The sequence below is a fragment of the Tachypleus tridentatus genome, chromosome 6, assembly GCF_004210375.1.
Source record: "Tachypleus tridentatus isolate NWPU-2018 chromosome 6, ASM421037v1, whole genome shotgun sequence".
Lineage (NCBI taxonomy): Eukaryota > Metazoa > Arthropoda > Merostomata > Xiphosura > Limulidae > Tachypleus > Tachypleus tridentatus.
The window spans coordinates 43,207,328-43,221,448 of NC_134830.1; the positions used below are offsets into that span (position 1 = coordinate 43,207,328).

A 14,121-nucleotide genomic window follows, 5' to 3' on the forward strand; every position below is an offset into this window, starting at 1 on the left:
TGTTACGTCACAGAAATATAAACTATTTAAATAATTCGTTGAATACTTTGATATGGTATAATCTGTACCCGATTACCTTAACTGCGACAAGTCTAGATACTTTACAGCATTGTGGTGACTATGGTGTTTCTTGGGTACTGCGGAAATTATGGTTATATGGTTATCAATAGCTTTTGATTGAAGATAGGCTAACATTGTTGATATGAACTAAAAAGTAACGTATAAGTAAATGAACCCAATTCCAGAATTGCAACTGAGAAAGAGAAAAGTACATAACTCAATGCACAATAAAACTGCGACTAAAATGCATTGAATTATCGGCTAGATAAGCATTATATTAAGGATCATTTCGACCGTAATCCCAACAACATCGTATAAGAGTCGGTCAGCTTAGAGAATATTTAAATTAATCCCAAATGTCTGTACCAAACGAATGGAGAAAGACAATTTTCAATAGTGCAGAGCTATAGCAAATTAGCCAAAATGAAATTTATAAGAATAAATGGTATATATAGAGATCAAAGTTTTCATTATGCTTGTAACTATTTTTTGGACATTGTACTATTGTTTTCGCATAATGTGTATCTACCAATAATGCTAAACAAACTGTATTTCTCCACGTTACAATTTTAACCAAATATTTACAAAATTATTTTAATTGAGCTTTATTTATTCATATTTTTTCAAATATGGTTTCTCTGTCCAGACATGTAAACGATTTCAAATATAATCACGCAATCCGCTTACCAGTTACTTGTCCAAAATATTTTTAAAAAATTATCCTTCTTCCAAATGTAATTCGAATCTATGACAAAATTTAATCATTTCCAATTAGATAAATATACCTGAACCAACTTTTTCTATTTTAGATTAAGTAAGGACAAGGTGTACGTCTATTATACGCCAACACCTACACAAGTTGGGTTACAAAATTTAAAATTGCTGTACATTGTACTCAAGTGTACTCCAACAGTACTGTTTGCCTCTCATACGGGTTTATTAGCCTTGACAATTCTGTCAACAGTATTAAATAGTGTGCAGTCCTGTCGACCTAGAGACAATTATTTGCTTTAAAATGAAGCACAATCGTTTATTCAGTATATACTACAATCTAACTTTTCTTTCAATTAACCTTCACGGAGACTGCACAAATTACCCATATTTATTGGTGCAACAGCAGTTATACGTATGACATGGTCTTGACATTGTAAACTAATGAACGCTGATACTGGAACATCATGTATGAACGTTTTTTTTTTTTTTTTTTTTTAATTCTGTGTCGCACTTTAGAAAACATTAAATCTTTTCTTTACTATCTCATTGGCTATTAGCTGCTTTCGGGTTATTCTAACATATATTCTTCGTCTATACAAAAATTAAAATTAGCCACACATTTTAATGTACCCTACCTTGCTTTTCCAACCACTACGGTTTCTGTTACGCATGCAACTAAAATACAGCTTTCTAGCACGGTCGCAAAAAAAAAAAAAAATGTTTTTGCTACTATACCGTTCATTACTGTGGATGCGACTGCAAGTCATATTTTAGGTTCTTTCGAACGTTAAACCTTCTGAAAACGTGTAGCCATAGCCACCCACCCCCACCCTACTCAAACTCATAAGCTCTAGAGTCAGTGAACTCAAAGTCAAGGTCGTAATTTCGCATACCTCTAGCATTTAACCAATATTTCATAGAGAAAACACTGACATCAAATTAGTAGCTTACAAACTATTTAATCCAAGAAACGTCAGGAAATCAGTTTAAAACAAACTTTTTCAGCGACGTCTCAAACTGACAAAGTGACCATTTTGTCATTTACTGTAAGCATGGTTGATGTCTCCACGATTGTAGTATGGATGTATTCATATGCCTTTGGAAACAGCTAAAACAAGCTAACTTCCAATAAATACATAACAGGAGTGTACAGTGCAAGTACGCTGTCTCAAAACTCTTAACTTTTGACTAAAGGGAAAAGGTCAGAAAGTGTGCTTTTCTTATCTTTTTCATGTGCAAAATGTTGCCTCGATTTTCATTAGACCATGCACATAGACATGGCGTAAAATGTTGAAGTGGACTGCGAATTATGTGATGTTTTGATCAAAGGTTAACCGTGGCGACAAGTGGAAGTCACCAACGTACAAGTTTAGGCAATTGTTCAGATGTCGTTTACGGTCTCATTGTATTTGGAGAGCGCGTGAAGCATGCGTTTTTTTTTTTTTAACAGAGATGATCTATTTGTAATTCTCGTATAGAACGAGACTCAACGAGAACAAAATAATAAACGTAAGAATACTTGTGCGTTGAAACATATCTATAGCAGCTGATGCTGTAAGCTATGCAATTATTAAAGATACATCTTGATAATCGTCAGTATGGTTGAGATTAAGATAACTGATAGCCTAAACCAAAGTAATCACAACTTATACATTAACTCATTATGTCACTAATCTAGAAAATATACGAACAAGTCAAACAACAAACACATATATAACACAAGTCTCACCTTCGGATTGTCAAATTAATGTATCCTGACAAAAATCATAATATATCTCAAATTATTGAATTTGAAAGCCTGACACTCACCACCAACTGTCTGCACATCCAAGTCTTCAATGGATTAATGTTTGAACATCAAATCCTTTGTAATTTATTAACAAAATTATACTACCCTAACCTTAAAGAAAGATATATTTAATCACTAAAAGTGTTGTGTTATCTGTAAGTTCGTGTTACTTTGCTAAGACTAAGCGTTCTTAACAATATTTAAAATACTTAACATGAGAATGTTCTATACTCTACATCTTGGTAATTGGCCTCAGTGGCACAGCTGACTTACAACGCTAGAAACCGGGTTTCGATATCCGTGGCGGACAGAGTACAGATAACCCACTGTGTGTAGCTATGTGCTTAACTTTAAAACAAACAAACTTGGTAATTACTTCGTTATAATTCGGCATATTTAATACGCAGTATCAAAGAAAGTCATACAGTAGCGTTGATGATACACTTGTGATTTCATGCACACGAACACACGATACACATGGAATTAGCCACACAGAGCTAGGGATGTGAATATATACAATTTACCTATTACTTCGCATTTCCCCAGACACGCGTATAACTCTGAAAAAACTGTATTTTATGAGCTTGTTATTAAGCGCGAACCTACACGCTATTGTTAATTGTCTGATCAAGATTATATTTAATCCATAAACCAATAGTTTTTGGGTTGTTTTTTTTCGTAAAGACAGAAAAGAAAGGTTGGTTTCGATGAACGTCATCTTTTACTATTGAATAAGCAAATAATCATGTAATACTCAGTTATTTTTCACATATCCATTCTTAGATACGTGACTGGTCACACCGAATGTACTTGTAATCTGACAAACAAAAACCAAAGTCCACTCCAAGTTCTTATGACCTTATCGTTGTTGTTCGCAAACACAGTGCTAAAGAGCAAAACACGTTATTATAGATAAGAGCCTAAAAAGTTTCTTAAGGAAATATGTCTACTTGTTATATCTATATTAGAGTTAGAATATCAGTTAGTAGTTTAATAATTACTGCAAGTTACTTTAACACTCACACAGTTTTAGTGTTAGAACGTCGGTTAGTAGTTTAATATCACTGGAGGTTACTTTAACACTACATGATTTTAGGTGTTAGAACGTCGGTTATTAGTTTAATATCACTTGAGGTTACTTTAACACTACATGATTTTAGTGTTAGAACGTCGGTTAGTAGTTTAATATCACTGAAGTTTATTTTAACATTACATGATTTTAGTGTTAGAACGTCGGTTAGTAGTTTAATATCACTTGAGGTTACTTTAACACTACATGATTTGTGTTAGAACGTCGGTTAGTAGTTTAATATCACTTGAGGTTACTTTAACACTACATGATTTTAGTGTTAGAACGTCGGTTAGTAGTTTAATATCACTGGAGGCTACTTTAACATTACATGATTTTAGTGTTGGAACGTCGGTTAGTAGTTTAATATCACTGGAGGTTACTTTAACACTACATGATTTGTGTTAGAACGTCGGTTATTAGTTTAATATCACTGAAGGTTACTTTAACACTACATCATGTTTAAGATAGATGATGTTTCGCAGGCAAGACTAACATTTTTAACGTGAATTTTGTGTTTTGTTATCATGTTAGATTTTTGGTTGTGGGCAGCTTTTACCTCAGGTGTTAGTCTATTTTTTTATACATTTAGCGATTTGATAAGTGATATAGAGAATTTATTATTATTTAAAACTGATTTATTTTAGCTTTAATATTGTTTTGGAAACATTATTTTCTTTAATTTGATTGATAGTAAGTATTTCCGGCGGATCACCAATCTTGATGGTAAATATACACACTCTTCAGAGGTATCGTTACTGTATACCATGCATACTGTCCATACTATGAAAGTTTAAATACACAAAAATATAAGCAACTAAAACACAATATTTTCAGACAGTTTATTTCGGTATACTGTGATCAACCCCTTACTGACCTCCAAAATCTTACGCAAAACCAAGTTTTTGCTTTGTAAGTATTGTTTGATTTTTTAGTTTCAATTTTGAACATGTTGAATTGGCATGATATGACCTAAAACATACTTTAACAACTATATATCTCTACAGACTTGTATTAGAAACTAAGAAACAGGTATCTGAATTATCAAGTGTTTCAGGAAATGTTTCTCTATTAGTTTACGAGATATAATTATTTATGGTTATACTATATATATGATCAGCAATCACGAAAGCCATCGTGGTTTGAGAAACAGGTTCGAGAGGGAAATGACTAGCCCTCCTCTATGTATACACACACACATATGCTATATACTTTCTCTATAAGCGTATATACACGCATTTTTGAGTCAAATACTATAAATAACCACTCACTATACCTTATCGTGTATATATATACATGGAACTGCTTATGTGTTAAGTTTAAATGCTAAAGCACATTATAAATTTTTAAGCTTATAATAGTTGAGCTTAATATTGTGAGTATATTAACCCAAGTACTTTATAACTCATTTTATCAGGTTATTATGCCACATAATATGTTCTCTGCTATTCCTAATCGTATAAAGTATTAAGACAATATTGTTTTAGCAACTCGGTTTGATACTGAACCCAGTAGAAAAACAAAACAAAAAAATAAATACACAAGTTCACACGTGCAACAATTTTTTTTCCACATCACACAAACCAGAAACTGTTCAAATTCAGTTTTTTTTTTTTTTTATATAAAAGTGTTAGCACTGTAGCGCCACCATCTTTTTCAGAACGCAAGCTGTATTTCATAAGATACACTTATACGTCAGAGAACGAAACAAACCGAGAACCAGGCAACCATGATAAAGTTATCATAAAACTCTGCTTGCATAAAGCTGTTATCAACATGCATAACATGAACAAAAAATTACTCAAGGACGCTTTCCATAAAGGAGTGTCCGGTTTAGCCTCGGGCGCTCGGCTCTGTGTCAACTCGCCCAAAGGTGTATTATACCTAGGTCGAGGCCACAGAGTTTGAAAAACCGTGAGACATTCCTCGCCACCCCTCGCATATCCCTCTGGTGGAAAACTACTTACTCTAATTGTTTCTCAAAGGACAGACCAAAACAAAACAATGCTGGCTGATTACGCGAGAGGGAGCCACATTTCCTGTCATTTCACTGGTGCTTCTCTCTTTCAAATTAGACATTTCTCTTGAGTGTAACTCTCTACTGCAATAGCATAAGATCTTACGAAATGGCGTCAGACAAAAAAAAAATCAATTCGGTTCTATTCTAAAGTGGTATTATTACAGTTCCCTTCGCATATCCTTTCTGAATTCAGTTTCTTTCTCCCCTTTCCAGCCCCCCCGGGACACCAGCCCCACAGACTCTCACTCCCAAGGTCTGGCTGACAGTGCTACCATGGGAACGGGCATGCTTGGCCAGTGGTGGTGTCACAGTTGCACGTAATGATGTAAGGCCGAGGTCAGAGGCAGGTCACATGATACAGCGTCACACATATGCACTTTAATGTTGCCGTACTCGAAGCGTGTGACGGTATATAATCAGTAAACTGTTGTACAGCCTATGTGCTCGCATTACTTGCTTCTACACAGAGACAGTAATATTAGGATAACAGCTACATAATACACGAAGCCATACAAGCACTATTACTTATGCATACACAATTGTTTTGTAAATGCTTTGAAAATGCCAAATTCGAGCTAATAACCTAAAAAACAATAAGTAGAAACGCTTCACCAATCTCACAGTGTACACTAACAAGCGTCTAAAACTTTTAAAAGAAAATCTCACACGTGGCCGAGATGAGCGAGAAGAAAGTGATTTAATTCCATAGTTTTCAGAAGGATATGCAAACAAATACTGTTATAAATATAAACATTTAAATCTGATCAAAATCTCGAAAGAAAGAAAAGAGCTTCAATTGGTTTAACAATTTTCAACTTTTAAAGCGTTTCAAAGTAGAACCAAAGCATCTCTCATGTCTTCTGACCCTGTAGCCTAGTGGACTTTAATACCACAACTATAAACCTTCATTCAGAATTCCCATGCCTAAGTAATGCAACTTCAGGTGGGTGAGGAGGGATTAATTTCTTAACGTTATATGTGATGTTAAAAGTGGAATATACCGACAGGTGAATGCCAGTTAGACAAACTGTGTGCTACTTTAACACAAATATTAAAATGAATTAATTAATACCTAGATCCTATTGTGTCATATGTTTTGTAAAATGACAACAGATTATTTCTCACGCCTTAGTTATTTCTGTCTGTTCTTCCCTTTCTTACGTGTAAACATATTAGTTACACATCACATTGGTGCGTGCTTATAATGATTTTCTTGTCGTAATACTCCGAAATATTAAGTCATTACACTAACCGTTATTTGTTTGTACATTCAAGCTGGTAATTGGTATGTTTCTATATACCGGTAATACATTTCATAATCAACAGATAAAAACATACGCAGGTAATTAGCAGTGGTTTTAGAAATGGCGAATTGCTTAAAAATAAAATTTGAAATATTACAGAGAATTAAACAAAAAACAACAATAGTGGAGGAAGCTTTATATATAAACAGATTAATTTCACTAGTATGTGTTATCACAAACTACATTTTTAAACCTTACATTTTCGATAACGTATTAAAGCATCTTAAGCTGCAAAGTATCCTCGAAAGGTAATATTATTTACAAATAAGCATTATAGTTCTTTATGAAACAAATAAAATGCCTTAAAACCTCAAACGAAAGTCCTAGAGTCTCGTGTCCGATAAATAAAAACAACACACCAATCTTTTGTAATATTTATTTCTTAATAAATTTACCAGAATATTATACACCACTTGATTAATGCTCGAAACTGCTTATGTAAACGGCTACACAGCTTATGTACATACGTGCAGGTCTCGTGCATTTTCTTTGCAACAAAATGGAGTTGGTGGTTAAAGTAGCATGCCTATCAGTTTCAACTTGAAAGCTGTTATAATTGTACGTTTCAAAACAGTAAATAATTCATTCATTGTTTCGTCTCATTACCTGTATTAATTATGTTTAATTATGTCAAATCATATTGCAGTTTATAAAAGGTTTTAGTTGACCTTCTATATAAAATATAATTAGTATACAACCATTTTCTTTTACTACAAAAGGAAAATACCTATTCGTACATCTAATTTTTCAGTGGCCTAATTGCTACTAACGTAAATACATTATTAAATACTGAGCACCTTTACATATAATAAACTCGTTAAGAATATCTTTAATGGTACAGGGAGCATTTACGTTATGTTGTATTAAAAGGGGAATTACCACTCAAGAAACGTACTAAGTGAAATGTGACGGCAACTTAACAGATATTTATTAATTAGAACTGGTATATTAATCTATATTGCAATTAGAGAGGGTTGATCTCACTTTATAAGAATGATTTTCATATGCTAATGCTGTAATATGTCGCTACGAGCGATATGTTAAACGTCTGTACACTTTGTTTATGGAAAATTTCCGCCAATTAGACAGTGCAACACTATTAGGGATTAATATAGTCTCAGCCTTTTTAGAGGTACAGTGTTCGTATAGTTAATGTTAAATTATGTAGAATGAAATATATGAAATATTTCAAAAAGGTAGTCTTCAGTGTTCTCCCCAAAAACAAAATAGCTCGTACAAGAGACCGTTTAGGATAGTAAAAGATTTTTAAACAGCATCCAAAGTCAATCAAAAGCAACGCCCTCACCCGTAAGGTGAGACTATGGTTACGAAATAGAACCCTTCAATTTGAAAAGCTATGTAATGAAGCCGGGCATATATCTAGGCGTTGTTAACAAAATAATAGATAAGTATGTAAAGTTCACAATACCTTATGGGGCCCGGCATGGCCAGGTGGTTAAGGCACTCGACTCGTAATCCAAGGGTTGCGGGTTCGAATCCCTGTCACACCAAATATGCTCCCCCTTTCAGCCGTGGGGCGTTATAATGTGGCGGTCAATCCCGCTATACGTTGGTAAAAGAGTAGCCCAAGAGTTGGCGGTGGGTGGTGATGACTAGCTACCTTCCTTCTAATCTTACACTGCTAAATTAGAGACGGCTAGCTCAGATAGCCCTTGTGTAGCTTTGCACGAAATTCAAAACAAACATACTTTGCAAATTTCAGCTATACTCTCGAAAACAACAGTGGGTCATTAAGAAAGGTGGTCAAAAGGTTCTGGAATCTTTGCATCACATTCGACTACAAGTCTGTCAAATCAACCGATCCAGTTCTAATGAACTTTTGTGGTTCTGAACTGTGACAATGTATGAGGCAAAGATCTTATTTCTGTGTGTGTGTGTGTGTGTGTGTGTGTTTCTGGTGTAAATTATAATCTATTCTGTCTTTAATGTTAGTTTAATCAGTTGTTATGGTTAGAAATCTCTAATATATACAAACATTTCTTTCTTTATTTATAACGATTGTTATGCGTTGTTGTCCTCTTGTTAGGTTTTAGGACTAATCTAAATCTCCTAATGCGGCTGAACCTCATGACGCCATTACTGAGATTATGGCTAAAAATATCGTTAACAGTCACGGCACTTAACTGTGTTCTAATTATTTTGTTCTATAACATTATCTATTTTTAGTAAGATTGGCATATTACATTAGGTGTATTAATTACTGCGTTAAATTTTAACTGTGAATTTATATATCTAGCTTATTTTGATCGAAAGTTAACGGTAATGGTTTTGGAAGCCAGTTTTCATGTACAGAAAAGCTTGTGAAAATTTGTGGTCTAAGATTGACTATCCTACACAGAATCTTGTTACAATGGAAACTGCAGTGTTGGCCAATAGAGTGTAACCAATGCTATCAGACTTAGTACAATTGCTGGTGAAGAAAGTAATTCCAAAGACAACATGGAACCAGAAATACATCGTTCTTATGAAGCACGATTAACTTCAGTAGAAGTGGGAGTCATCACATGGAAGCGTTATAACATTTCCTATAAACTCGTACAGAGACACAGTGGTCTGGTGAATAGTCACATAGCATCATCTTAAAGTATACTGAATGAACTACTTGATTTTGGTTTGCGTTTTTATGCACCACACACACACAGACGAAAATTTCAAATAGATTTAAAAAAGCAATGAGATTCGATAATAAAAGATATACATATCTTCTATTATTATAGCTCCTGGCTCAACGGTAGAAAATAGCAAAATTAGATATAAAAATGTTCAGAAAATGTTGGACTGAGCTAATAAAAAATCAGTTGGTTTGAGATGCTATGAAACGAAATAGTTAAACATGTTCTTTCAGGAAACAATATAATTCTTTTATTGATAAGAAATAAAGGTAACAATGCAAACAAACATCCACACCTACAGGACATTGTAACAAACATTTTAAAGCGTGCGGGAGTGCCTTAAGAAGAAGAACCAGGGATGATGGCAGTTATAATGAGTTTAACTGTCTTACAGTTGACGAGATTAACTGAGGAACACTCATTCGATATCGTCGTAATGTCGAATAGTAAAGTTTGTTTGTTTGTTTTTGAATTTTGCGCAAAGCTGTTCGAGGGCTATCTGCGCTAGCCGTCCCTAATTTAGCAATGTAAGACTAGAGGGAAGGCAGCTAATCATCACCACCCACCGTCAACTCTTGGGCTACTCTTTTACCAACGAATAGTGGGATTGACCGTAACATTATAACGCCCCCACGGCTGAAAGAGCGAGCATGTTTGGTGCGACGGGGATGCGAATCCACAACCCTCAGATTACGAGTCGCACGTCATAACATGCTTGGCCATGCCGGGTCACGTCTAATAGTAAAAATTATAACATATGTATTTGTCTTATTACCCCATGATTAATGGCGAGTGCACTGTCTTCAGTCGGTGTGTATGTGAACAGTGTAACTTTTAAAAGTTTTCATCGGATTTTGACAAAATATGATCAAAGGTTAGGTGTCCCTCATGGTTCTATTTGGTAAGTTTTGATGAATGCAGCTCAAAGGACAAGGGCAAACTGACCTTCAATCAGTTTTCCTTTAAAGCTGGGAAAGTTAATATTTTCAAAAGCGTTGAGAACTTGCGAACAAATCGGGATAGAAACAGGATTATGATACCCGTGTACGCATTTCTTGGGGTGAGGAATCACTTCTTGTATGTTTTAAGTGGGTGGTGCAAAAGTCGAAATCCCTGCAGGGTGGGGGATAAACGTTTCTCAATATGTTTTAACGTGTTGTTACTTTCATACCAAAATATATATTTGTACTATGCTTTTTCGAATATAACGTCAAAGCAAAAATTTACTGTATATGTTTTGCATAGACTATGCTTATTGTTTACCTCGTGTATTTGAACCTGAAGTAAGCATACTAATGGACGAATGACTGCAGGGTACGGTATACATAAATACGATAATAATACACAAGAAATGTAGACACTCATACAAAATGTCTTTATACATATAAATTACCAGCAACGTGTTAAATTGCAATGGAAAATAAATTAGTGCAATTTTTTTCTTTTATTTCCTTTTAAGAATGATATTCGTAACGTCACATGTGAACCGTAGACTGATGATTTGAATCCTCGAAAAATTCGCGGAGTTCAAATCGACAAAAGCTTAAAAATTTCCAATGAGAAATATTTGGAAAAGACATGGTACAGCTAATAAAGATAAATCAACTACATTCAATGGAGTAAAAATGTTCTTCACAAAGAAGGTAAAATACAGTTAAACGTGCTTGAAAGAATCTCTCTCTAAATGACAGTTTCTTCATGAAAATTTAATTGGAAGAAATAATGGATTATCGCGTTATTCTAATCCTATCAGATGTTAATTATTTTCATTTTTATTTTTTGTCATTAATCGTATTACCTTGTCACATCACTACACACGTGCAGTTTTGATACAAAGCACTGTTGAGTAACGTGGCTTCTGTCCAAGAAGCCGGAAATGTACAGTTGTATAGTTTTTGAAGTAAGAAAATGTTAGGTATCCGTAAATAGTCAAGGCTAACTGTGAAAATATATAGAACAACGTGGGAGCAAGGTTTTCATTACCATAGCTAGCTGCAAGCTAGATCTTTGTTTGATACAAATTGATCTGAACAATATTGTAAAAATGTTTTAATTTTTGTAAATTCACGTCTTAACGACTTTATCATAGACATTCCATTATGTCATTCAAAAAGAAATGTTAATGTTTTTGAAGGGGTTATACAAGGTGTGTGTTTTAACATTCGAAAATGCATACGTTTAAATTAAATATGATTTTAAAAGGTGTGCGTGGCATAGAATTGTGAAAATTAGAACTACCGCGTTCATCTTTTTTCTGTAACTTACCTGAACCTTTGCTCTCACACATGCACTTATCGTGGGCCGGGTATAAGTTACGAATGTTATGTATATTTGCTTACAATCTGTGGCACTCAAAGAAAATGTTTATCAGAAAAGTAGAATCCCAAGAAACAGGTCCTGCAACCATCCGTTCTTCCTTTCACTCTCGACAAAAATCAACAAAATCCACTGAACCAGAATCGTGTGTATAAATATGTATACTTAAGAATCCCTTGTCGAGTACACTTTAGAAGCAACGTCATACTAAAACGCATATACAAACGTACATGTGTGTTTCCTGACCAACAGCCTCTGCCCCATTTCTCAAAGACTTGAGGGGGGATAAAACGTGCAAAGAATGTAAGAGAGACAGCAGTCGGCCATGCGCTTGTCCTCACGGCCTGGTCTGCTGATGTTAAGTTGTACATGTGGCTGCCAAGGGTGTGGGATATTTTTAGGCCCAGGAGCATGTGATGATATGTGTGTTTGTGCATACCTTTGTTAGACTCTATGAGTCATCAACTATTCCAAAGGGTTGCTCAGCGGCATGATACGCGATGCATGCTACGACAAACATGTCCAAGACAGACAGGGAAGGACATATTTAGTCAGGGGTTATTTGACCCCCCACACAGAACAGACGAGACACTCGGAGTGACATCTACACTGAAACGTGTAGACCAAAAGGAGCTTTAGAATTCATGCCCTGAAGAACTATGTGTGTGATTGAATTAAAAAAAAAAAAAAAAACCTGAACTCATTTTTTGTATATCTTAAAATACGAATCTGGATCTAAAGGGGGTGGAGGTACAATACTTAGCACACAAGGACATTCCTCTTAGATAATGTAAAAAATCAAATATCCGATACAACATTTTATCAAGGTGTGTGTGGGGGTAGCGACTTTCTTAGCTTGGCTCCCTGAGTAATTACGATAAGTAATTCAAAAATACCGGACGTTGACACAATGTTGAAGTTGACACGAGAACGAATATTATCACTGATGCCAGATTATCAAAACTATTTCAGATTTCCTCGAGGCTGCTGTTTTGTTCACATGATAAAAGTAACCAGTTACTTTAATTGTATATCTAAACATTTAATACTCTAATTTGCAATATGTTAGTCATTCGTCTGAAGGATATTTTAAAAAAGAGCCATATATATATTACTGTCCTAATATTACAAGCTAACACTACCTCCGATACATTAAGCCCCTACCGCTTTTAACACATTAAGTTGCATGTGTTTTATAACAAGTTATGCTGTCCTTAGAACATTGTACTGCTACTGTTTCTAATATATTACTGCCACAAAATATTAAACCATCACTGTTCTAGCTACTACTTCTATAATACATCATTATTGCTGTCCCCAGTGCATTAACCTACTACTTCTATAAACACGTCATTGCTGTCCCCAGTGCATTAACCTACTACTTCTATAAACACGTCATTGCTGTCCCCAGTGCATTAACCTATTACTTCTATAACACATTATTGCTGTCCCCAGTGCATTAACCTATTACTTCTATAACACATTATTGCTGTCCCCAGTGAATTAACCTATTACTTCTATAACACATTATTGCTGTCCCCAGTGCATTAAGCTACTACTTCTATAACACATTATTGCTGTCCCCAGTGCATTAAGCTACTACTTCTATAACACATTATTGCTGTCCCCAGTGCATTAAGCTACTACTTCTATAACACATTATTGCTGTCCCCAGTGCGTTAAGCTACTACTTCTATAAACACGTTATTGCTGTCCCCAGTGAATTAACCTACTACTTCTATAACACGTTATTGCTGTCCCCAGTGCGTTAAGCTACTACTTCTATAAACACGTTATTGCTGTCCCCAGTGCGTTAAGCTACTACTTCTATAAACACGTTATTGCTGTCCCCAGTGCGTTAACCTACTACTTCTATAACACGTTATTGCTGTCCCCAGTGCGTTAAGCTACTACTTCTATAAACACGTTATTGCTGTCCCCACTGCGTTAAGCTACTACTTCTATATAAACACATTATTGCTGTCCCCAGTGCGTTAAGCTACTACTTCTATAAACACATTATTGCTGTCCCCAGTGCGTTAAGCTACTACTTTTATAAACACATTATTACTGTCCCGGTTGCGTTAAGCTACTACTTTATAAACACATTATTGCTGTCCCCAGTGCATTAAGCTACTACTTCTATAAACACATTATTGCTGTCCCCAGTGCATTAACCTACTACTTCTATAAACACATTATTACTGTCCCCAGTG

General features: G+C 34.9%; 1 protein-coding gene and 1 long non-coding RNA gene across 3 annotated transcripts in view; one reads left to right on the forward strand and one right to left on the reverse strand.

Moving 5' to 3' along the window:
- Positions 1-14,121, reverse strand: part of LOC143252345 (BCL11 transcription factor A-like) — an 83,170-nt gene that overhangs the window by 48,053 nt on the left and 20,996 nt on the right. Inside the window, exon 1 of one of the 2 annotated variants that reach the window (XM_076504332.1) lies at positions 11,855-12,224. The exons of the other annotated variant lie outside the window; for it this stretch is intronic. Within the exon in view, the coding sequence (XP_076360447.1) occupies positions 11,855-11,876 (22 nt within the window). The 5' untranslated portion in view covers positions 11,877-12,224. Of the gene's footprint in view, positions 1-11,854; positions 12,225-14,121 lie in introns of those variants that run through there. 2 annotated transcript variants of the gene reach the window in all.
- LOC143252349 (uncharacterized) overlaps positions 1-14,121 on the forward strand; it is a 45,043-nt gene that overhangs the window by 20,138 nt on the left and 10,784 nt on the right. The window lies entirely within an intron of this gene.